General features: G+C 43.0%; 1 protein-coding gene across 5 annotated transcripts in view; it reads left to right on the top strand.

The window, feature by feature from the left end:
• The window catches only part of CDKL5 (cyclin dependent kinase like 5), a 398,517-nt gene that overhangs the window by 360,598 nt on the left and 18,234 nt on the right, over positions 1-19,685 (top strand). For all 5 annotated transcript variants that reach the window (XM_040423700.1, XM_040423696.1, XM_040423698.1 and 2 more), the window contains 2 exons: positions 1,946-2,048; positions 2,642-2,765. In XM_040423700.1, coding sequence (XP_040279634.1) covers positions 1,946-2,048; positions 2,642-2,765 — 227 coding nt within the window. The remainder of the gene's footprint in view (positions 1-1,945; positions 2,049-2,641; positions 2,766-19,685) is intronic.

Genomic DNA, 19,685 nt, shown 5'->3' with positions numbered 1-19,685 from the left:
GTGCAGCATAAAAATGCAACTTGTGCCTAAAAACTGAGTTTTGTGACTTTTTAAAGCCAGAAAACTGGTGTGGAGGAATTATATATACCTGTCAGTATATCATGAAGCCACGGGTAGGCAACCTGTGTCTGCTGACAAGCTCCCATTCATGTGGAGCTCATATAGAATTTATCACGGCATTAAATGTTTCTATTCAGGGAATAGGCTGCTTATGTAAATAAGAGGTAATATATTGGACCATTGGGGTAAATGCTGCCATTCTCTGCAGCAGAATTTCTTTTGCAAAGGATCGGAAATTACAGTACAAGCAAAGCGGTTGAGATTCAGAAATCTCATTCACACTCTCTGGGAAAAAACCTGCAGCATAAACTGACTTGCACTGCATTTCAACATTTGCAATGAAAAGGTTGATCATAGCAGAAGACCTTCTGAGTATCTACCAGCAAGTTCACCTCCAAAAACAACCCTTTTCTGGTGTTTTTGTTGTGGCTGATTTCAGCCAGATCTGCTGTAGAGTTTCCGCTGCAGATTCACTATATTTGCCTTAGGGTATCGGTACCTTCCTTTCTGAGGTTACATGACCGCTATCCCCTTGTGTTCTGTTTCAGTTGACTCAGTTGCATCGTGTTTTTGTTAGGAGAAAAAGTACTGTCTGCAAGACTTTTCTTTCCATCAAAAATAAAGGAAACGCTTGAAATTAACTTAGACTTTCAACATTGAAGTCAATGCATGACGGATAGTAGCAGGAGGTGTTTCATTTGTATTCGTTATTTAGTCAATTTAACGGATCTATTTTTTCTGTTACGATGATGGAACAGAAAAACGGAAAGAGCAACAATGATGTGAACTGAGAACTTACAGCTTAAAGGATTATCCCATGAGTAATGTAAAAAATGAAAATCAGACCTCATATAGTACATGCTAATCTCTTTCTAACAAAGCTAGAACCAACCCTGTACCTCACATGGATCCAGAGATCTCCACGTGTATTGCTGCAATTTGCTCGGCTAGATTTATTTCAAGCTGGCAGCTTAGGGGTTGTGCATTTCTCCAGGGGATGTCCTTTCTGCCGCAGCAGGTGACAGCTGAAGGATGAAACTGAGCATCTGCATCAACCTCAGTGAGCAGGACAGAGAATTTAGAAAAAGAACAAACAGCAGGTGGCGCTATACAGATAGATTTCAGTGAATAACTCGGTGGCTATACTAAATTTTTAATTACATGCAATTACAAGAGTATTCAGATCCAGGTGCTGGTTTGAAAAATGTATCATATTTTTTATGGGACAACCCCTAAGAATATAGGACAGTACAATAGTTGATCAATCCAAGAAGTGTGGCTTTTGGTGTATTGCTAGGTTGAATCTAAAAGTATTTGGTTCACTTCACAGCATAGGGCTGCCGCTGCTATCTGTCATTGACAAGCTCTATAAACCTGATCCCGGTGTGGCATAGCTGCTCTGTCTAGGGGACAGGTGCACTTTTAAATGTTCATTAGTTGTTCCAAAAATGGGTCACATCTGTGTTTCCATCAGAAAAGCTTTCTGCTTTTGAAACTAATACTAAACATCTTGTCGGAAAAGAACGGATGCAGTGAGTTAGGCTGGTATACCGTAGAATAACTAGTGTAGTATACAATACATTGGTGGCCTTCATATAGTGACTTATAGTGTTTCTACTGGAAGACTACTTCCCATATTAAATGCATGCTCAACTTTGAACACTATATATATATATATATATATATATATATATATATATACAGGCCAGTTCTGCAGGCCTCTACAGCATTTCTTGCTTCTTAAATGTTGGCACGGAATGTGTTGTGATGAAAAGTGCAGTCTTCAGAATTAGGCAGCGTTCCAAAATGACTTGAAAATTCTACTGAAAAGCCGGCTACAGAGATATGACCTTCATATAAATTGTGTTCTATTTTTGACTTGTAGGGAGGACCTTATCATGACACACATCCAGATGATCCATCCTCCAAAGAAAATCGCCATACATACACTGATACAGTCCCTAGACGGGTTGGCAGCTTCTACAGAGGTAAACTAATGGTCATTTCACCTTATTGCATTGTATGTCAACTTACATGAGATTAATACTGGTCCACAAAATGGGACCTGATGATCTGTACCTAAAGGGGTTACCCCACGAGTAATGCAAAAAATTAAAATGAAACATCATATAGTAAATGACAACCTCTTTCTAACAAAGCTAGAACCAGCCCTGTACCTGGCCAATCTGGCAGCTCAAGGGGCATTTCCTTTCTCAGGGGGTATGTCCTTTCTGCTGCAGCTCTCTCCCTGTAACTGTTACAGCTGCTAACAGAAGATATGTTTGGTGGCATCTGAAGGATAGAATTGAGCATGTGCGTCCATCTCAGCGAGGTGGACAGAAAAATATGGTAAAAAACAAAGAGCAGGTTGCACTATACAGAAACGTTTTATTGAATTACAAAAATTTTCAGATCCGGGTGCTGGTTGGGAAGATGTAGATCATTCCACTATTAAATATGTATAAGCCACCCTTACTTGTAGTATTGCTCTGTACCGTATGGAGATGCTACTAGACAGCTAATCAGTGCATGCACTTAAATAATACATATGTTCTATCAATGGAAATATTTTCATCTACAGTTCCATCACCTCGGCCAGAGGGAACGTTTCATGAAAACAGTGCGTCAAACCGAAGTTCTTCACATCCAGTCGACAGCAGTTCAGGAACAAATCACTCAAAGAGACAGACCACCTTTGATCACTGGTGAGAACTGGGGTTATTTTTACTGTATGTATGTATGTATATATATATATATATATAACACAGAACCCACCATTCACAATAGGTGATGGTCAAAGCTTGTCTAATCCCCACTCCCCTGTACAGTGACCTCTGCACAGGTCACAGAGCATATGCCCTCAACAGTCTCCCATAAAATGAGGTAAGCTCTAGTCTATCATATTCAATAACATGTGAGATCTTGACATATTATTAAACCAAAATAAAAAAAATTAAAAATCACCCAAAAATTCAAAAAAATATATGTTTAACATAAAAACTTGATTTAAAGCAGCTCTGTCCCCAGGATCAACCCTATTAGACCAGACATACTGGCTGGTAGGGCTTATCATGCTGAGTAAAACAATACCTTTGTTTTTTCTGTATGCTGAATTGCTGCATAGATATTTGCGTTTTTATTCATATACAAATGAGAAGTTTGAACACCAGGTTGCGGGGCTAAATCCTTTGAGTGCCCAAAGGATTAACCCCCACCTCCTGGTGCTTGCACTTCTCATTTGCATATGAATAACAACACTGATTTCTCTGCAGTTGTTTAGCATACAGACAAAATTAAGCCAATGGCGCCCGTAAACCAAACCATCAATATCTGTGCGGCAAAAGCCATACGGCGCTCCTTCCCTTCTGAGTCCTGCCATGTGCCCCTACAGCAATTTACCACCACATATGGGGTGTTGCCGTATTCAGGAGAAAATGGGTAACAAATTATGGGGTGCTTTTTACCACTTGTGAAAATGAAAAATTTGGGGCTAAAGCAAAATCTTATTGGAAGAATTTAAACTTTTTATTTTCACAGCCAAGTGTTTCTAAATTCCATAAAATGCTCAGTACATTTGAAGGGTGTCGTTTTCAAATTGGGCCTGCAGTATGGGCTGGGTAGAATACAGCTGTACAAGCTATCTAATTAAAAGCACATGGTAAATGGGCTGGTGGTGCACGGTTCAATCTCACCACCAGGGGGAGCCACTCCCCTAGTGGCAGTGACAATGGGGAAAAAAATAAACGAACCAGCACCTCCACAATAAGTGAATATAAGAACGCAGGTGCACGCTACCTTGGCTAAAACACACTTGGATACGTAGAACTACAGGTAACAGCACTCTGCTAGTCAATTGCGCAAAGATATAAGCAAACACTAAAAGAATAAATGCTTGGGGGTCATACTTACTGCAAATGCAGCTAGAAGCTTTTTGCGAATATAATTGATCAAAAATATTTCGGGCCCATCTACCGGTCGTCAAGGTCGCTTCTAATCAGATGGGTCCTACTCTGACATGCCTCTCCTGGGCTTACAGCCTACAATCTGGGCAAAGTAGTACCAAGCTGCATCCTACACATGCCTCTCCCAGGTTGTGAGCCTGCAGTATGGGCTGGGTAGAATACAGCTGTACAAGCTATCTAATTAAAAGCACATGGTAAAATGGGCTGGTGGTGCACGGTTCAATCTCACCACCAGGGGGAGCCACTCCCCTAGTGGCAGTGACAATGGGGAAAAAAATAAAACGATCCAGCACCTCCACAATAAGTGATATAAGAACGCAGGTGCACGCTACCTTGGCTAAAAACACACTTGGATACGTAGAACTACAGGTAACAGCACTCTGCTAGTCAATTGCGCAAAGATATAAGCAAACACTAAAAGAATAAATGCTTGGGGGTCATACTTACTGCAAAATGCAGCTAGAAGCTTTTGCGAATATAATTGATCAAAAAATATTTCGGGCCCATCTACCGGTCGTCAAGGTCGCTTCTAATCAGATGGGTCCTACTCTGACATGCCTCTCCTGGGCTTACAGCCTACAATCTGGGCAAAGTAGTACCAAGCTGCATCCTAACACATGCCTCTCCCAGGTTGTGAGCCTGCAGTATGGGCTGGGTAGAATACAGCTGTACAAGCTATCTAATTAAAAGCACATGGTAAATGGGCTGGTGGTGCACGGTTCAATCTCACCACCAGGGGGAGCCACTCCCCTAGTGGCAGTGACAATGGGGAAAAAAATAAACGAACCAGCACCTCCACAATAAGTGAATATAAGAACGCAGGTGCACAGCTACCTTGGCTAAAACACACTTGGATACGTAGAACACAGGTAACAGCACTCTGCTAGTCAATTGCGCAAAGATATAAGCAAACACTAAAAGAATAAATGCTTGGGGGTCATACTTACTGCAAATGCAGCTAGAAGCTTTTTGCGAATATAATTGATCAAAAATATTTCGGGCCCATCTACCGGTCGTCAAGGTCGCTTCTAATCAGGATGGGTCCTACTCTGACATGCCTCTCCTGGCTTACAGCCTACAATCTGGGCAAAGTAGTACCAAGCTGCATCCTACACATGCCTCTCCCAGGTTGTGAGCCTGCAGTATGGGCTGGGGTAGAATACAGCTGTACAAGCTATCTAATAAAAGCACATGGTAAATGGGCTGGTGGTGCACGGTTCAATCTCACCACCAGGGGGAGCCACTCCCCTATGGCAGTGACAATGGGGAAAAAAATAAACGAACCAGCACCTCCACAATAAGTGATATAAGAACGCAGGTGCACGCTACCTTGGCTAAAACACACTTGGATACGTAGAACTACAGGTACAGCACTCTGCTAGTCATTGCGCAAAGATATAAGCAAACACTAAAAGAATAAATGCTTGGGGGTCATACTTACTGCAAATGCAGCTAGAAGCTTTTTGCGAATATAATTGATCAAAAATATTTCGGGCCCATCTACCGGTCGTCAAGGTCGCTTCTAATCAGATGGGTCCTACTCTGACATGCCTCTCCTGGGCTTACAGCCTACAATCTGGGCAAAGTAGTACCAAGCTGCATCCTACACATGCCTCTCCCAGGTTGTGAGCCTGCAGTATGGGCTGGGTAGAATACAGCTGTACAAGCTATCTAATTTAAAAGCACATGGTAAATGGGCTGGTGGTGCACGGTTCAATCTCACCACCAGGGGGAGCCACTCCCCTAGTGGCAGTGACAATGGGGAAAAAAATAAACGAACCAGCACCTCCACAATAAGTGAATATAAGAACGCAGGTGCACGCTACCTTGGCTAAAACACACTTGGATACGTAGAACTACAGGTAACAGCACTCTGCTAGTCAATTGCGCAAAGATATAAGCAAACACTAAAAGAATAAATGCTTGGGGGTCATACTACTGCAAATGCAGCTAGAAGCTTTTTGCGAATATAATTGATCAAAAATATTTCGGGCCCATCTACCGGTCGTCAAGGTCGCTTCTAATCAGATGGGTCCTACTCTGACATGCTCTCCTGGGCTTACAGCCTACAATCTGGGCAAAGTAGTACCAAGCTGCATCCTACACATGCCTCTCCCAGGTTGTGAGCCTGCAGTATGGGCTGGGTAGAATACAGCTGTACAAGCTATCTAATTAAAAGCACATGGTAAATGGGCTGGTGGTGCACGGTTCAATCTCACCACCAGGGGGAGCCACAGCTATATTCTACCCAGCCCATACTGCAGGCTCACAACCTGGGAGAGGCATGTGTAGGATGCAGCTTGGTACTACTTTGCCCAGATTGTAGGCTGTAAGCCCAGGAGAGGCATGTCAGAGTAGGACCCATCTGATTAGAAGCGACCTTGACGACCGGTAGATGGGCCCGAAATATTTTTGATCAATTATATTCGCAAAAAGCTTCTAGCTGCATTTGCAGTAAGTATGACCCCCAAGCATTTATTCTTTTAGTGTTTGCTTATATCTTTGCGCAATTGACTAGCAGAGTGCTGTACCTGTAGTTCTACGTATCCAAGTGTGTTTTAGCCAAGGTAGCGTGCACCTGCGTTCTTATATTCACTTATTGTGGAGGTGCTGGTTCGTTTATTTTTTTCCCCATTGTCACTGCCACTAGGGGAGTGGCTCCCCCTGGTGGTGAGATTGAACCGTGCACCACCAGCCCATTTACCATGTGCTTTTAATTAGATAGCTTGTACAGCTGTATTCTACCCAGCCCATACTGCAGGCTCACAACCTGGGAGAGGCATGTGTAGGATGCAGCTTGGTACTACTTTGCCCAGATTGTAGGCTGTAAGCCCAGGAGAGGCATGTCAGAGTAGGACCCATCTGATTAGAAGCGACCTTGACGACCGGTAGATGGGCCCGAAATATTTTTGATCAATTATATTCGCAAAAAGCTTCTAGCTGCATTTGCAGTAAGTATGACCCCCAAGCATTTATTCTTTAGTGTTTGCTTATATCTTTGCGCAATTGACTAGCAGAGTGCTGTTACCTGTAGTTCTACGTATCCAAGTGTGTTTTAGCCAAGGTAGCGTGCACCTGCGTTCTTATATTCACTTATTGTGGAGGTGCTGGTTCGTTTATTTTTTTCCCCATTGTCACTGCCACTAGGGGAGTGGCTCCCCCTGGTGGTGAGATTGAACCGTGCACCACCAGCCCATTTACCATGTGCTTTTAATTAGATAGCTTGTACAGCTGTATTCTACCCAGCCCATACTGCAGGCTCACAACCTGGGAGAGGCATGTGTAGGATGCAGCTTGGTACTACTTTGCCCAGATTGTAGGCTGTAAGCCCAGGAGAGCATGTCAGAGTAGGACCCATCTGATTAGAAGCGACCTTGACGACCGGTAGATGGGCCCGAAATATTTTTGATCAATTATATTCGCAAAAAGCTTCTAGCTGCATTTGCAGTAAGTATGACCCCCAAGCAATTTATTCTTTTAGTGTTTGCTTATATCTTTGCGCAATTGACTAGCAGAGTGCTGTTACCTGTAGTTCTACGTATCCAAGTGTGTTTTAGCCAAGGTAGCGTGCACCTGCGTTCTTATATTCACTTATTGTGGAGGTGCTGGTTCGTTATTTTTTTCCCCATTGTCACTGCCACTAGGGGAGTGGCTCCCCCTGGTGGTGAGATTGAACCGTGCACCACCAGCCCATTTACCATGTGCTTTTAATTAGATAGCTTGTACAGCTGTATTCTACCCAGCCCATACTGCAGGCTCACAACCTGGGAGAGGCATGTGTAGGATGCAGCTTGGTACTACTTTGCCCAGATTGTAGGCTGTAAGCCCAGGAGAGGCATGTCAGAGTAGGACCCATCTGATTAGAAGCGACCTTGACGACCGGTAGATGGGCCCGAAATATTTTTGATCAATTATATTCGCAAAAAGCTTCTAGCTGCATTTGCAGTAAGTATGACCCCCAAGCATTTATTCTTTTAGTGTTTGCTTATATCTTTGCGCAATTGACTAGCAGAGTGCTGTTACCTGTAGTTCTACGTATCCAAGTGTGTTTTAGCCAAGGTAGCGTGCACCTGCGTTCTTATATTCACTTATTGTGGAGGTGCTGGTTCGTTTATTTTTTTCCCCATTGTCACTGCCACTAGGGGAGTGGCTCCCCCTGGTGGTGAGATTGAACCGTGCACCACCAGCCCATTTACCATGTGCTTTTAATTAGATAGCTTGTACAGCTGTATTCTACCCAGCCCTTACTGCAGGCTCACAACCTGGGAGAGGCATGTGTAGGATGCAGCTTGGTACTACTTAGCCCAGATTGTAGGCTGTAAGCCCAGGAGAGGCATGTCAGAGTAGGACCCATCTGATTAGAAGCGACCTTGACGACCGGTAGATGGGCCCGAAATATTTTTGATCAATTATATTCGCAAAAAGCTTCTAGCTGCATTTGCAGTAAGTATGACCCCCAAGCATTTATTCTTTTAGTGTTTGCTTATATCTTTGCGCAATTGACTAGCAGAGTGCTGTTACCTGTAGTTCTACGTATCCAAGTGTGTTTTAGCAAGGTAGCGTGCACCTGCGTTCTTATATTCACTTATTGTGGAGGTGCTGGTTCGTTTATTTTTTTCCCCATTGTCACTGCCACTAGGGGAGTGGCTCCCCCTGGTGGTGAGATTGAACCGTGCACCACCAGCCCATTTACCATGTGCTTTTAATTAGATAGCTTGTACAGCTGTATTCTACCCAGCCCATACTGCAGGCTCACAACCTGGGAGAGGCATGTGTAGGATGCAGCTTGGTACTACTTTGCCCAGATTGTAGGCTGTAAGCCCAGGAGAGGCATGTCAGAGTAGGACCCATCTGATTAGAAGCGACCTTGACGACCGGTAGATGGGCCCGAAATATTTTTGATCAATTATATTCGCAAAAAGCTTCTAGCTGCATTTGCAGTAAGTATGACCCCCAAGCATTTATTCTTTTAGTGTTTGCTTATATCTTTGCGCAATTGACTAGCAGAGTGCTGTTACCTGTAGTTCTACGTATCCAAGTGTGTTTTAGCCAAGGTAGCGTGCACCTGCGTTCTTATATTCACTTATTGTGGAGGTGCTGGTTCGTTTATTTTTTTCCCCATTGTCACTGCCACTAGGGGAGTGGCTCCCCCTGGTGGTGAGATTGAACCGTGCACCACCAGCCCATTTACCATGTGCTTTTAATTAGATAGCTTGTACAGCTGTATTCTACCAGCCCATACTGCAGGCTCACAACCTGGGAGAGGCATGTGTAGGATGCAGCTTGGTACTACTTTGCCCAGATTGTAGGCTGTAAGCCCAGGAGAGGCATGTCAGAGTAGGACCCATCTGATTAGAAGCGACCTTGACGACCGGTAGATGGGCCCGAAATATTTTTGATCAATTATATTCGCAAAAAGCTTCTAGCTGCATTTGCAGTAAGTATGACCCCCAAGCATTTATTCTTTTAGTGTTTGCTTATATCTTTGCGCAATTGACTAGCAGAGTGCTGTTACCTGTAGTTCTACGTATCCAAGTGTGTTTTAGCCAAGGTAGCGTGCACCTGCGTTCTTATATTCACTTATTGTGGAGGTGCTGGTTCGTTTATTTTTTTCCCCATTGTCACTGCCACTAGGGGAGTGGCTCCCCCTGGTGGTGAGATTGAACCGTGCACCACCAGCCCATTTACCATGTGCTTTTAATTAGATAGCTTGTACAGCTGTATTCTACCCAGCCCATACTGCAGGCTCACAACCTGGGAGAGGCATGTGTAGGATGCAGCTTGGTACTACTTTGCCCAGATTGTAGGCTGTAAGCCCAGGAGAGGCATGTCAGAGTAGGACCCATCTGATTAGAAGCGACCTTGACGACCGGTAGATGGGCCCGAAATATTTTTGATCAATTATATTCGCAAAAAGCTTCTAGCTGCATTTGCAGTAAGTATGACCCCCAAGCATTTATTCTTTTAGTGTTTGCTTATATCTTTGCGCAATTGACTAGCAGAGTGCTGTTACCTGTAGTTCTACGTATCCAAGTGTGTTTTAGCCAAGGTAGCGTGCACCTGCGTTCTTATATTCACTTATTGTGGAGGTGCTGGTTCGTTTATTTTTTTCTCCAATGTCACTGCCACTAGGGGAGTGGCTCCCCCTGGTGGTGAGATTGAACCGTGCACCACCAGCCCATTTACCATGTGCTTTTAATTAGATAGCTTGTACAGCTGTATTCTACCCAGCCCATACTGCAGGCTCACAACCTGGGAGAGGCATGTGTAGGATGCAGCTTGGTACTACTTTGCCCAGATTGTAGGCTGTAAGCCCAGGAGAGGCATGTCAGAGTAGGACCCATCTGATTAGAAGCGACCTTGACGACCGGTAGATGGGCCCGAAATATTTTTGATCAATTATATTCGCAAAAAGCTTCTAGCTGCATTTGCAGTAAGTATGACCCCCAAGCATTTATTCTTTTAGTGTTTGCTTATATCTTTGCGCAATTGACTAGCAGAGTGCTGTTACCTGTAGTTCTACGTATCCAAGTGTGTTTTAGCCAAGGTAGCGTGCACCTGCGTTCTTATATTCACTTATTGTGGAGGTGCTGGTTCGTTTATTTTTTTCCCCATTGTCACTGCCACTAGGGGAGTGGCTCCCCCTGGTGGTGAGATTGAACCGTGCACCACCAGCCCATTTACCATGTGCTTTTAATTAGATAGCTTGTACAGCTGTATTCTACCCAGCCCATACTGCAGGCTCACAACCTGGGAGAGGCATGTGTAGGATGCAGCTTGGTACTACTTTGCCCAGATTGTAGGCTGTAAGCCCAGGAGAGGCATGTCAGAGTAGGACCCATCTGATTAGAAGCGACCTTGACGACCGGTAGATGGGCCCGAAATATTTTTGATCAATTATATTCGCAAAAAGCTTCTAGCTGCATTTGCAGTAAGTATGACCCCCAAGCATTTATTCTTTTAGTGTTTGCTTATATCTTTGCGCAATTGACTAGCAGAGTGCTGTTACCTGTAGTTCTACGTATCCAAGTGTGTTTTAGCCAAGGTAGCGTGCACCTGCGTTCTTATATTCACTTATTGTGGAGGTGCTGGTTCGTTTATTTTTTTCCCCATTGTCACTGCCACTAGGGGAGTGGCTCCCCCTGGTGGTGAGATTGAACCGTGCACCACCAGCCCATTTACCATGTGCTTTTAATTAGATAGCTTGTACAGCTGTATTCTACCCAGCCCATACTGCAGGCTCACAACCTGGGAGAGGCATGTGTAGGATGCAGCTTGGTACTACTTTGCCCAGATTGTAGGCTGTAAGCCCAGGAGAGGCATGTCAGAGTAGGACCCATCTGATTAGAAGCGACCTTGACGACCGGTAGATGGGCCCGAAATATTTTTGATCAATTATATTCGCAAAAAGCTTCTAGCTGCATTTGCAGTAAGTATGACCCCCAAGCATTTATTCTTTTAGTGTTTGCTTATATCTTTGCGCAATTGACTAGCAGAGTGCTGTTACCTGTAGTTCTACGTATCCAAGTGTGTTTTAGCCAAGGTAGCGTGCACCTGCGTTCTTATATTCACTTATTGTGGAGGTGCTGGTTCGTTTATTTTTTTCTCCAATGTCACTGCCACTAGGGGAGTGGCTCCCCCTGGTGGTGAGATTGAACCGTGCACCACCAGCCCATTTACCATGTGCTTTTAATTAGATAGCTTGTACAGCTGTATTCTACCCAGCCCATACTGCAGGCTCACAACCTGGGAGAGGCATGTGTAGGATGCAGCTTGGTACTACTTTGCCCAGATTGTAGGCTGTAAGCCCAGGAGAGGCATGTCAGAGTAGGACCCATCTGATTAGAAGCGACCTTGACGACCGGTAGATGGGCCCGAAATATTTTTGATCAATTATATTCGCAAAAAGCTTCTAGCTGCATTTGCAGTAAGTATGACCCCCAAGCATTTATTCTTTTAGTGTTTGCTTATATCTTTGCGCAATTGACTAGCAGAGTGCTGTTACCTGTAGTTCTACGTATCCAAGTGTGTTTTAGCCAAGGTAGCGTGCACCTGCGTTCTTATATTCACTTATTGTGGAGGTGCTGGTTCGTTTATTTTTTTCCCCATTGTCACTGCCACTAGGGGAGTGGCTCCCCCTGGTGGTGAGATTGAACCGTGCACCACCAGCCCATTTACCATGTGCTTTTAATTAGATAGCTTGTACAGCTGTATTCTACCCAGCCCATACTGCAGGCTCACAACCTGGGAGAGGCATGTGTAGGATGCAGCTTGGTACTACTTTGCCCAGATTGTAGGCTGTAAGCCCAGGAGAGGCATGTCAGAGTAGGACCCATCTGATTAGAAGCGACCTTGACGACCGGTAGATGGGCCCGAAATATTTTTGATCAATTATATTCACAAAAAGCTTCTAGCTGCATTTGCAGTAAGTATGACCCCCAAGCATTTATTCTTTTAGTGTTTGCTTATATCTTTGCGCAATTGACTAGCAGAGTGCTGTTACCTGTAGTTCTACGTATCCAAGTGTGTTTTAGCCAAGGTAGCGTGCACCTGCGTTCTTATATTCACTTATTGTGGAGGTGCTGGTTCGTTTATTTTTTTCCCCATTGTCACTGCCACTAGGGGAGTGGCTCCCCCTGGTGGTGAGATTGAACCGTGCACCACCAGCCCATTTACCATGTGCTTTTAATTAGATAGCTTGTACAGCTGTATTCTACCCAGCCCATACTGCAGGCTCACAACCTGGGAGAGGCATGTGTAGGATGCAGCTTGGTACTACTTTGCCCAGATTGTAGGCTGTAAGCCCAGGAGAGGCATGTCAGAGTAGGACCCATCTGATTAGAAGCGACCTTGACGACCGGTAGATGGGCCCGAAATATTTTTGATCAATTATATTCGCAAAAAGCTTCTAGCTGCATTTGCAGTAAGTATGACCCCCAAGCATTTATTCTTTTAGTGTTTGCTTATATCTTTGCGCAATTGACTAGCAGAGTGCTGTTACCTGTAGTTCTACGTATCCAAGTGTGTTTTAGCCAAGGTAGCGTGCACCTGCTTTCTTATATTCACTTATTGTGGAGGTGCTGGTTCGTTTATTTTTTTCCCCATTGTCACTGCCACTAGGGGAGTGGCTCCCCCTGGTGGTGAGATTGAACCGTGCACCACCAGCCCATTTACCATGTGCTTTTAATTAGATAGCTTGTACAGCTGTATTCTACCCAGCCCATACTGCAGGCTCACAACCTGGGAGAGGCATGTGTAGGATGCAGCTTGGTACTACTTTGCCCAGATTGTAGGCTGTAAGCCCAGGAGAGGCATGTCAGAGTAGGACCCATCTGATTAGAAGCGACCTTGACGACCGGTAGATGGGCCCGAAATATTTTTGATCAATTATATTCGCAAAAAGCTTCTAGCTGCATTTGCAGTAAGTATGACCCCCAAGCATTTATTCTTTTAGTGTTTGCTTATATCTTTGCGCAATTGACTAGCAGAGTGCTGTTACCTGTAGTTCTACGTATCCAAGTGTGTTTTAGCCAAGGTAGCGTGCACCTGCGTTCTTATATTCACTTATTGTGGAGGTGCTGGTTCGTTTATTTTTTTCCCCATTGTCACTGCCACTAGGGGAGTGGCTCCCCCTGGTGGTGAGATTGAACCGTGCACCACCAGCCCATTTACCATGTGCTTTTAATTAGATAGCTTGTACAGCTGTATTCTACCCAGCCCATACTGCAGGCTCACAACCTGGGAGAGGCATGTGTAGGATGCAGCTTGGTACTACTTTGCCCAGATTGTAGGCTGTAAGCCCAGGAGAGGCATGTCAGAGTAGGACCCATCTGATTAGAAGCGACCTTGACGACCGGTAGATGGGCCCGAAATATTTTTGATCAATTATATTCGCAAAAAGCTTCTAGCTGCATTTGCAGTAAGTATGACCCCCAAGCATTTATTCTTTTAGTGTTTGCTTATATCTTTGCGCAATTGACTAGCAGAGTGCTGTTACCTGTAGTTCTACGTATCCAAGTGTGTTTTAGCCAAGGTAGCGTGCACCTGCGTTCTTATATTCACTTATTGTGGAGGTGCTGGTTCGTTTATTTTTTTCCCCATTGTCACTGCCACTAGGGGAGTGGCTCCCCCTGGTGGTGAGATTGAACCGTGCACCACCAGCCCATTTACCATGTGCTTTTAATTAGATAGCTTGTACAGCTGTATTCTACCCAGCCCATACTGCAGGCTCACAACCTGGGAGAGGCATGTGTAGGATGCAGCTTGGTACTACTTTGCCCAGATTGTAGGCTGTAAGCCAGGAGAGGCATGTCAGAGTAGGACCCATCTGATTAGAAGCGACCTTGACGACCGGTAGATGGGCCCGAAATATTTTTGATCAATTATATTCGCAAAAAGCTTCTAGCTGCATTTGCAGTAAGTATGACCCCCAAGCATTTATTCTTTTAGTGTTTGCTTATATCTTTGCGCAATTGACTAGCAGAGTGCTGTTACCTGTAGTTCTACGTATCCAAGTGTGTTTTAGCCAAGGTAGCGTGCACCTGCGTTCTTATATTCACTTATTGTGGAGGTGCTGGTTCGTTTATTTTTTTCCCCATTGTCACTGCCACTAGGGGAGTGGCTCCCCCTGGTGGTGAGATTGAACCGTGCACCACCAGCCCATTTACCATGTGCTTTTAATTAGATAGCTTGTACAGCTGTATTCTACCCAGCCCATACTGCAGGCTCACAACCTGGGAGAGGCATGTGTAGGATGCATCTTGGTACTACTTTGCCCAGATTGTAGGCTGTAAGCCCAGGAGAGGCATGTCAGAGTAGGACCCATCTGATTAGAAGCGACCTTGACGACCGGTAGATGGGCCCGAAATATTTTTGATCAATTATATTCGCAAAAGCTTCTAGCTGCATTTGCAGTAAGTATGACCCCCAAGCATTTATTCTTTTAGTGTTTGCTTATATCTTTGCGCAATTGACTAGCAGAGTGCTGTTACCTGTAGTTCTACGTATCCAAGTGTTTTCAAATTGGGGTCACTTTTTGAGCTTTTCCTCTGTAGGAGTACGTCAGGGTCTCTCCAAAAACCATTATAGCAAAAACTACCCTCCAAAAACGATATGACGCTTTTTTCCTTCTGACCACTACCATGTGCCCCTACAGCAGTTTACCACCACATATGGAGTATTTCTGTAAACTGCAGAATCAGAGTAATGCATGTTGAGGTTTATTTTGCTGTTAACCCTTGCTGTGTTGCAAGAAAAAAATTGATTAACATAAAAAAATCTTTAAAAAAATTAAATTTTTCAATTTCACCTCCATTAATTATTGTGGAACCTCAAGGGTTAACAAAGTTTGTAACATCAGGTTTGAATAATTTGAGGGGTGTAGTTTCTATAGTCATTTATAGGTGGTTTCTATTACATAAGCCACTCAAAATAACTTTATAACTGAATTGGTGTTTAGAAAAATAGTTTGGGGAATTTTCCTTAAAATTTCAAACATTGCTTCAAAAATTCTAAGCCTTTAACATAAAAAAAAATGACATTTACAAAATGATGCCAACATAAAGTAGACATATGGGAAATGTGGATTAGTAACTATTTGATGAGGTATCACAATGTCTTAGAGAATTTAATTAAGAAGTGAATTTTTCCAAATTTTTGGTAAATTTGGGATTTTTTTTTATATAAATAAAGGTGAAATATATCAACTGAAATTTACCACTGTCATGATGTACAATGTGTCACGAGAAAACATTCTCAGAATGGCTTGGATAAGTAAAAGCGTTCCAAAGTTATTACCACATAAAGTGACACATGTCAGATTTGCAAAAAATGGCCTGGGCAGGAAAGTGAAAAACAGGCCTGCGGTAGAAGGGTTTAAACAATGGGTACATTTCTGGTGATATATTCCCGTGAATGGAATGTATATGAGAATCTGGGTACGGATCTGCTTTCCAATCCACGGCAGGAATCTGAGATGTTTTCCTCATAAATCAAGGCACTGTGCTTTCACTGCCACACATTTCAATAACTAACACAGCTACTTTTGAGAAGATGGAAATGACGCTTTTCTTCTGACCCTATGTGATGATTTTTTTATCCTCACAGCACCTGTGTTCATATATAAAATAGTCACATAAAAAGTTACATTAGGTGTCTGCCATCCACATAACCTTCTCTTTTCCACGAGTGATATGAACTGTGTCGGGATCTGTTCGGGGGAAAAAATTGATGGTTTTGCACGCAAGTTGAATCAGCTTTTTCTGCGATTGCGTTCAGTGTGTGAATTTTTTTTCGTCCGGATTATATCCGAATGGCATGCTTTTTTCACGTGCGTGATGAAAAACTGAAGAACAGGACTCTACATCTCATAGCAACCATCAGTGGAAATCGCATTGCATCCAGGTGCAATCCGTTTTTCACACAAGCCCCATTCACTTCCAAGGAGCCAGGGCTATGTGAAAAACGCACACAATATAGAACATGCTGCGATTTTTCCTGAACGCAAAGATGATGCGTGAAAAACAACGCTCAGGAGCACAGACCCATGGTAATGAATGGGTCAGGATTCAGTCCGGATGCTATGCGCTCACTACACACATGGCATCCGGATTGAAAACTCACTTGTGTGAAAGAGGCCTTAATGTTTAGTCCCCATGACTATGGCTTGCTACAGTATTCCACCTGACATCAAGAAAACTAGAAGCAATAGTCATACAGATATATTTCTTCAGCACATTTCAGCTTCTTACGGTCTTCTTTATGTGCAGTATGGTTGATTCATTGCTTCATCATGCTGGTAAACTGGATTTTAGATGTCCATATGACTTAATTTAAAGGGGTTTCCCGGTAGTACAATATTCATGATCTCTCCAGATCATTCAGACCCCAAAGATCATAAAGATAGGTCATCAATATTTTTTTTTTTTAAAGAAAACTCCTTTAATTGTGCCCGTGGAGAGCATGAAACATTTCTACTGGTAGAGCATTGAAGAGTGCCTGATTAGCTCAAAAACTGCCAGCTATTCTGTTGTAATGGAGAATAACACAGCACAAATGAATTAAGAAGTTAAATGCATAGAAAACAATAATCCACCACTTGGAACACAGTCAACACTCGTCAGACTGGAGTGATTACATGAGCAGGTTCTTCAAACAGCTGATCAGTGGGGCTGCCATGAGTCAGACCCTCACCATTCATGAGAAGAGATCATCAACATCTTGAAGCAGGAAAACACGCTTTAACCCCTTCCCCCCTTATGCATTTTGCACTTTAGTGATCAAGCAATTTTGTTAAATTTTTGATCGTCACCTAAGAGTTAGAACTTTTTTTTATTTTTCCATCGATGTAACTCTATGAGGGCTTGTTTTTTGCAGGTCAAGTTGTTTTTAATGGCCCCATTTTGGAGTACACCTAACTCATTGATTAAGTTTTATTAACTCTTTCTGCCATTGACTTTTTATGTTCTGAATTTTGCGACATTCACTTGGTGACATAAATAACAGAGTAACTTTACTCTCTGGGACAGTAAGATTACAGTGATACAAAGTACACATAGTTTTTTCTTTTCTTTGTTTTACACGTTCTGCACATTTAAAAAACCTTATTTAAAAAAAAATATATGTTTTTGCATCGCCAGATCCCAAGACCTATAACTTTTTTAACTTTCTTTCTACGGATCTGTGTGAGGGCTTGATTTATGCATATTTTGGGGTACATAATTATGGTTTTCAACATACAGGATAAATAATTGAAAATTGTATAGTTCGGGTCATTACAGATGCAGCGATATCAAATATGTGGAAAGGATTTTATTCTTTCCATTGAGAAGCCTTTTTTTTACAATGGAAAAAAATGGTGTGTGTGTGTTTTTTAACTAGTTTTTTAAATAAAACTTTAATTATCATTTTCTTGCTGGTTATTAGTCCCACAAGGGTAATTTGCAATCCTTAGATTGCTGATATGGTACACTGTATTACTTATGTAGTACAGTATACTGTGCTGTCAATATGATACTGACAGGCACTCTATTAGACTGCACCTCTGGCACAGCCTAATGCGTCATATACAGAGGCAGACCTGGGTTCTTTCATTGGACTCCTGGCTGCCATGTACAGACATCCGCACCCTGCAGTCTACTTCGCGGAGGTGCCATTGGGTGACAGTGGGAGCTCCCTTGCTCTGAATCCACTTAGAAGCCGCAGTCACTACTGCCCATGGCATCTAAGAGTTAAACATTCAGGATCGCTGCTAGAGTAGAAGTCTGGTTTTCACGCGAGAGCTGAGCTTCTGCTCATGGGAGACCCACTTACTCTAGGCCACCGTAAAAAGGCCTAGAATAAGGCCCAATAATGACCTGCGTAAAAAAGGGTATTGGCAGTCATTGAGGGGTTAAATGTAATACATTACACAGTATTAAAAGGATCAGTTAACAGAAAAATGTATATAAAAAATCTTTGTCTCTAATTTGCATTCAAGAAACTTAGACAATTGAAATACCCATTACTTTGTACAATAGTGAAAAGCAGAATAAGTATAATCTGTGGTTAAAACTTTTTCTTTCTGTTTCTCTGATAATTGATGAACTGGAGCATCATGGTTAGGGCAGTGTGACTCACTGGAACATCTGCTTCCATGTTTGTTATACTTCGATTCCACAGACATTACAGTTTTTTTTGCTTTTGACTTAGATATAAATTCCTTAATCACCGGTAATAGTGGGCGGATTTCTCCATCTTTCTCTTCACTGCAGGCACACACATACAATAGATACCAGTAATTGAATACAATTTGCTGGCATATTTTGCTCGTTGTTCTCGTTGTTCTGTTGCATCCGTAAACCTTATATGTAGTTCTTTGTTTTTATTGATTTATACTTAACCCCTTCCCGACTGCCCACTGGATATATACCTCCTATCTGCACCCCGTGCAGATAGCACATATATAAATGTTCAGGCAGCATTTTAATCCCAGCACTGATCAAATTAAAGCTCCTGCTCCGCTGGGATTAAAGCTCCTGCTCCTGCAATCTAGTAGGAGCAGGTTGGGTCCCGGCTGTCAGACACAGCGGGACCCTGAGGAGAAGACAGAAGTGAGTTAATTACAGCTTCTTTCTCCTCCTGTGCCGGCAGGATTGCGGTACCTGAGCACAGGGGGGAGAGCAGGAAACGAACTGCCGCTTCCTCTGTTAGTCCCAGCTGTCACGTGACCGCCAGGTGTCTGGGACAGGGGCAAAGCTGATCAGGGTCTAAGGAAACAGTGGGCTGTTTTCCCCCGTAACTGGGGCTCCTGTGGATGCCCCAGTTACAGTGGAAACAGTGGGAAAAAAAAGTCAGTGTCCTCCAGAGGTATTTAATGACCTCCTGGGGTACATATTATGTGGCAAAAATAAATTAAAATATAAGGAAAAAATAAAACTGAAAAAAATTTAGAATGCCGTCACTAACAGAAACCATCACCATCACTCAAACCTTTACATGTTGGATATCAAAATGATCGTCACAAAATAGGGAACCCATTGCAATAATATTCAAGAAATAAAAAGCTATAATTAAAAAATATATACTTTTTAATAAGAAATTCCGGATTTCCCCCAAATTAAACTTTAAAAAAAAGTTTAAAAAATCCCAAAAAAAACCATGCTGATAAAAAGTCCTAAGTGTAAA

Source organism: Bufo bufo, chromosome 3 (genome assembly GCF_905171765.1).
Source record: "Bufo bufo chromosome 3, aBufBuf1.1, whole genome shotgun sequence".
Taxonomy (NCBI): domain Eukaryota; kingdom Metazoa; phylum Chordata; class Amphibia; order Anura; family Bufonidae; genus Bufo; species Bufo bufo.
Note: the sequence above shows the minus strand (reverse complement) of the source record. Positions and strands in the feature narration are given on the sequence as shown.